The sequence below is a fragment of the Oryx dammah genome, unplaced genomic scaffold, assembly GCF_014754425.2.
Source record: "Oryx dammah isolate SB20612 unplaced genomic scaffold, SCBI_Odam_1.1 HiC_scaffold_19, whole genome shotgun sequence".
In the NCBI taxonomy this organism is placed as follows: Eukaryota; Metazoa; Chordata; class Mammalia; order Artiodactyla; family Bovidae; genus Oryx; species Oryx dammah.
This window is the reverse complement of record NW_024070203.1, coordinates 45,579,731-45,585,730: the sequence shown is the minus strand read 5'-3', so window position 1 is coordinate 45,585,730 and position 6,000 is coordinate 45,579,731. Positions and strand designations below refer to the sequence as shown.

The following is a 6,000-nucleotide window of genomic DNA, read 5'->3' as shown; positions in this document are numbered from 1 at the left end:
AATATTTTGTTCTCTAAGGATCAGCTGTACATATGGTGGTTGTTGGACTCATGTGAGATAATTAAAAGATGCAAGATGTACTGAAAAGTTAAGCTGCTGTGTGATTGAAAGGGAGAGAGAGTATAGCTGCTGCTACTGCTGCTAAGTTGCTTCAGTCGTGTCCAACTCTGTGCGACCCCATAGATGGCAGCCTACCAGGCTCCTCCGTCCCTGGGATTCTCCAGGCAAGAACACTGGAGTGGGTTGCCATTTCCTTCTCCAATGCATGAAAATGAAAAGTGAAAGTGAAGTCGCTCAGTCGTGTCCAACTCCCAGCGACCCCATGGACTGCAGCCCACTAGGCTCCTCCATCCATGGGATTTTCCAGGCAAGAGTACTGGAGTGGGGTGCCATTGCCTTCTCCGTTTTTTTAGCAAAAGAAAGATTGACTTGACAGAGCACATTTTCAAAGTATGTATATCTCAAACATTTCAAGGTATGTTTGTGCCCTTCTCAGGCAGTCTCAGTGTAATATTGTTCTCACTTTATGGCTGAGGAAATCAAGATAAATAAATAACGATTGAATAAATTGCTCATGGCTATGATAACTGAGCAGGGATAAAAATTTCAAGTTGATCCTATACGCTTTTCACTATCCCATGTGGCTTTCCAGTATGAAATGGGCTCTCCTGAGAGAATTAATAATGTAATATCTTTGGACCTTTAAAATTGCCATGCAAAGCACTATGAGAAACAGTGGGAGCTTATTTCTCTATCTGAAAATTTAAAAAAAATCGATTTTGGAGTAAAACAATTGTTAAAACAGATTAAAAGCTTTTTTTCGCCATCCCTGGGGAACGAAGTATTATGGAGCATGGACCTTTGATCATCCCGAGACTAGCGGTTTGCCTTTACCATGCATGTTACGGAGTCTCTCTCCACTTCCCTCATCACACTGTGAAGTGGATCCCGCGCTCTCACTGGATAAGGCCAGGGGCGAGTGAAGTGGCTTTGGCACGGCAGGATGGTCAGTGCCGGCACCAGTAAATGTAGAACAATCCCCTCTGCTTGTTAGGTTGCGTCTCCCTCTGTCAGAGTTCTGCAGTGTCCTCCCACTTGCTACAGCCCATGGACTCTTTTCCATTATCATCCTATTTGGCGTCTCGGCAGCCTTTCCTGGATCTGGCTTCTGTGATGGTCCCTCTTTTCTGATTCTTCACAGATCTCTCTGACCCTTGCTTCTAATCTCCTTCCTTAGCTTTTTCCCTCTCCAGCTCTTAGATCACCCTGTCCCCAGGGCCCTGTCCTTAGTCTACCCCTCTTCTGATCTCCTTATTCACCCACCTCATGCTGTGTCTGGCTGTTGCCTCCTAATTCACTTCCCTAATCCCAACTGCCTGTGTGTTATATGTCTGGTGGTTTATGGGATGTGTATACACTCAGATGTCCCAGAGGCATTTCAAAGTCAAGGTATCTTAAAGGAGAAACATCTTACCCCAAGAGCATGTTTCTCTGCTTGTGTTTTCCTTGGACCTCAATCTCAGTCTCCGGTTAACATCCGCTTCTAAGTCTGGCTACTTCTGACTTGTCAGTGTTCTCAAGGAGTTCCTTCCTCTCGATGCTCCACCTCTGCCGCATCACATTTTGCTCAGAGATTGCTGAGATTGCGTCCATGCCCTCCACATGGCCTCCATTCACCTCCCAGTGTCAGAACCAACTGTCTGGCTACTGAGGTTGAATGTCACTGGCCCTTCAGTGCTGACAGCGCAGGACGTGTAAAGCCCGTGCTGACCTTTCCTACTGTACCACTCTTGCTGGCCAGCTCTCTGCCCCATCGGTGCAGTCACCCTGAGACTCAAGATTTCTTTGCAGCATCGTGCCCCAGGGCCTTTGCACATGCCTTTCCTGCTGTCTGGAAATGAAGGTCTAATGGGATAATAATGGATATTATAATCGATATATAATAATGGTTCTTCAGTGTCACCCTGTATAGAATTTACTGTGTCGTTTTAGGCTACTTACAGGGGTATTTCCTCCACAAAACAGAGGTTTCCTCGGTCCACGGATCCTGTCCCGTTCATCTTTGGTGCCCAGAATCTACCTGCTATGGTCCCTGAGATATGGTGGGTGCCCACAGCACGTAATAAACCAACAGAAATTTCAATTTCTTTATTCCGAGTGGGCTCTCTGCCTGAGTAGCTGGCTTTTCTGGAGACCTGCTCCCTGGGCTCCTCACGCTCCCCCGCCTTTCAGGTGAAAAGACAGCCTGGTGGCTCGCCGCCTCCGGGCTGGGCTGGGCGGCTGCCCGCGCGCCTGCGCCCTCTGCCGCTCGGCTCCGGGTGCGTCTGTGCGCGTGTGTCTGTTTCCAGAGGCTGGGGTCACAGACTCATTCACTGATTTCCTCGCGGCTGGACCGAGGCTGCCTCCCCAGGAGCCTCCCAACTACTCTCGCGCCTCCAAGGTCCCTACCTCCCCTCGCTCCATTCCCAGCCAGCCAGATTGACCGGCCGACTCACGAGTGAGTAGCGGCGGCTCGCGCGACCCTCAGCTCGGAGAGCTGTCTCCGGCGGTCCTATCCTCCTGCGGGGCCGTGTGTGTGTATGTGTGTTTGCGCGCGCGTAGGAGATGTCCCCGGGCCCCCACGCCGGCTCCGAGAGCCGCCCGCCTGGGTCCGTGTGCCCTTCCAAGGCTCCGCTGGGGTGCGGGTGCGCGCTCCCCCGGGCGCCGGGAAGCGAGTTTTCCGGGATTCCCCGACTTTGTACGCCGCCGCCGGTGGGGTTCCCCGGGAAGGCTCCCGGGCAAGAAGGCGGCGGGGAAGCCCTGGCTCTGAGTGGCTGGCAGGCCGGGAATCTGGGAGCTGGGCTGGCCCAGCCGAGCCGCGGGAGACGCCGGAGCGGCAGCCCCTGGATCCCAAGCTCTCTGCCTTTCTCCCTTTACCCTTCCTCCTTTCTTTTCTCAGCACCATCACAAAAGCGCGTCGCATGAAACACAATGCAGCGAAGTCCAGCTCCTCTCCCACCTGGTGCACATCACCTTCCCACCCGCCCTTACCCCTCGGGGGCCGGAGGAGTAGAGTGGGAGTCCTGAGATAAGGGGGGAAGGCTTACCCTGGGGACACACCTGTTTTCGACTCGCGTTATATTCAAGCTGGGTGCCGGATCGCGCGAGGGGTTTCTACACAGACACGCCGGTGTATGTATGTGTGTGTGGGCGCGCGCGCACCCCGAGCCCACGCTCTCTGGGTGCGCTGGATGTAAATAGCACACCTCCCTGCCGGCCCGCGCGTGCCGAGCCGGCTCCGTGGGCTCCCAGCGCGCCGTGACAGCGCTCCCGCGTCTCATTGTTTGGTTGTGGCTTCCCCACCCCTCCGCAAAGCAAACTGATTTTCGGTTTCGCTTGACACAGCGCTCTGGGACTTGGCGTGGGCCGCAGCCTCGAACGCCCCTGGTATTTGTAATTGAATAGTTCTCCCTGGCGGCTGGCGGGGAGGGGTGTTATTTTTAGTGTTGGGAATAAAGAGGCAAGCACGCTGACCTTTTTGCTGCTGCCTTGGGCTTTGAATGCGTATCTGTCTCCAATGGATGGAGAAGACTGATTTGCATCCAGTCGGCGCACACGTGCCTGCACACAAGTGTGTACACACGTTTCTACACACCTCGCTTTCCCCTTTTTTTCTTTTTTAAAAATCGGGACTAGGAGTGCATCGTGCTTGTAAAAAAAAAAAAAAAAAGGAAAGAAACTTTCCTTTGTTCTTTTGGGCTTCTTCTATTTTGAGTAATGGAGTAGGAGTACCAAAAGGTTGCAATTAGTTCACTCGAATAAAAGACGCTGTCTGTGAGTCAGAGCTATCAGGTGGATAATTATTAACATATAAAAGCAGATGCGCCGTTTAAGGCAAAAGGGGCGGGGCGGGGGCAGGTCCGCCGTAGACAATGAGGGAGGGTCTCTGCCGACTGCCCGCTGCTTATTGTTTGGGCTCTAGAGGCTGCTGCCTACAGCCTAATCCTCCTCCAGGGCTTCGTTCCTCGCTCCTCCCTAGGTCCCACTTGGGACCGTCCGAGTCCCCCAGCGCTGTCCGCCGGGGACGCCGGGAAGCCAGCCTTAGCCGCCCTTCGCTGACCGCCCTCTCTTCTGCTTTGCAGGTTGGCACCTTTGCGCCCGAGGGTGTCGCGAGCCGAGGCGGCTAGGATCGGGCGCCTCTGGCCCAGCCAGCCCGGCGGTATGCGGCCCGGGCAGCAGCGCTAACCGCCCCCACGCTGGGCACCGGGCGTACGCGCTCCGGGCGGCAAGCGGAGCGGCAGCGGCGGAGGGGATGCGCCCGGGACGCGCCAGGATCCTGCTGCGCGCTCCCAGCCCTGGGTGGACCCTAAATTGGGCTCATCGCAGGACCGCGCGGACCCCTGCCCTCTGGGGCACGCGGCTGCGGACCCTCGGGGCCTCGACTGCGGTCCGGATGCACTGGGCACCTCCCTGCTGGTGAGGATGCCCCACAGCGCGGCTCTGCATCGCCAGCCCCGGTCCCTGGTGGGCACGACTGCCTGGGCCCGGCTTCAGCCCCTCGTGCCGGTGGATGCAAAGCTCCGGAGTCCTTGAGTGCGATCGGCGACCGAATCTGAATTTTGAGAGCCATGGACCGAGGCGGTGGGCTGGAGCCCCAGGCGGGAGAGCCACAGGAAGCGCGCGCCAGGGTAGGAGCTGTCCAAGAGAAGAGCGAACCCGAATCCTTCAGGTCCCAGAGTTTACCCGCCCTGAACAGCGCCTCCTGCCCGCCAGATCTGAGTCCCGCGAGTGAAGAAGGCTCTGAGCCCGCCCCCAGCCATCAGGAGTTGAAGTCAGACCCCAACCCGCCGGCCCCCAGCCCTTCCGCCCCGTCTACTTCGGCAGAGACGGCAGGACTGGCGGAACGTCGCCACGGGGTGGAAATCGCCAAAACCATGTCGGTGTCCTCCACTCTGGCCATGCTCCAGGGCAGAAGGTGCCTCTACGTGGTCCTCACCGATTCCCGTTGCTTCCTGGTTTGCATGTGCTTTCTAACCTTCATCCAGGCGTTGATGGTCTCCGGGTACCTGAGCAGCGTCATCACCACCATCGAAAGGCGCTACAGTCTGAAGAGCTCCGAGTCGGGGCTGCTGGTCAGTTGCTTTGACATTGGAAGCCTGGTGGTGGTGGTGTTCGTCAGCTACTTCGGCGGCCGGGGACGGCGGCCCCTGTGGCTGGCCGTGGGGGGTCTCCTCATCGCGGTGGGGGCTGCCCTCTTCGCCTTACCTCACTTCGTCTCGCCGCCCTACCAGATCCAAGAATTGAACGCCTCCGCCTCCAACTACGGCCTGTGTCAAAACGGCAACTCCTCGGTCAAGATGGAGCCCCCCACCTGCCTGAAGGACTCGGGTGGCAACGACCACTGGGTCTACGTGGCTTTATTTGTGTGCGCACAGATTCTCATTGGAATGGGCTCCACACCTATTTATACCCTGGGACCAACCTACTTAGATGACAATGTCAAGAAAGAAAACGCATCGTTGTACTTAGGTAAGCCTTTCCTGCCCTCTCACCTGAGCTTGGACTCAAAAATGGAAAAGAAGAACTTTCTTTCACATTTAGTTGATGGTAGATATTATAGAGAATATATGGTGTTATATAATATATATACGTATACTTTAAGCAGTAAGCTTCTGTTTGCTTTTTGAGCCTCCCTGGGGTGTGTTTTCAGTTCTGGAATTAAACAGTTGAGAGTTCTGTGACTTTTAAGACTCACACTTTACACTGGACTTTTCCCAAGTAATACAGACTTTCACTGTGGAGTAGTGCTTCTCTTTCTTGCTGCCTGTCTTTGGAAAAGCTCTAGTTTATCAAGTTTATCTTCTCAAAGGGCTCAGGAAGGAATAGAAGTGACTGGTGTGTGAAGTGAGGTCATTGACAGCTTTCATCCACTGCTACTTCTTCCTGCCTCCAACTGCAGAAAGTACCCAGACTATAGGAAACAGGCTATTGTCTCTGTATCTGTATTTCTTACATATTGTC

The 6,000-nt window shown here is 54.8% G+C and overlaps 1 protein-coding gene across 3 annotated transcripts in view; it reads left to right on the top strand.

Moving 5' to 3' along the window:
- Nucleotides 1-4,121: 4,121 nt before the first annotated feature.
- Nucleotides 4,122-6,000, top strand: part of SLCO5A1 (solute carrier organic anion transporter family member 5A1) — a 154,565-nt gene continuing 152,686 nt past the window's right edge. For all 3 annotated transcript variants that reach the window (XM_040261354.1, XM_040261353.1, XM_040261352.1), the window contains exon 1: nt 4,122-5,508. In XM_040261354.1, the coding sequence (XP_040117288.1) occupies nt 4,608-5,508 (901 nt within the window). In that variant the 5' untranslated portion in view covers nt 4,122-4,607. The remainder of the gene's footprint in view (nt 5,509-6,000) is intronic.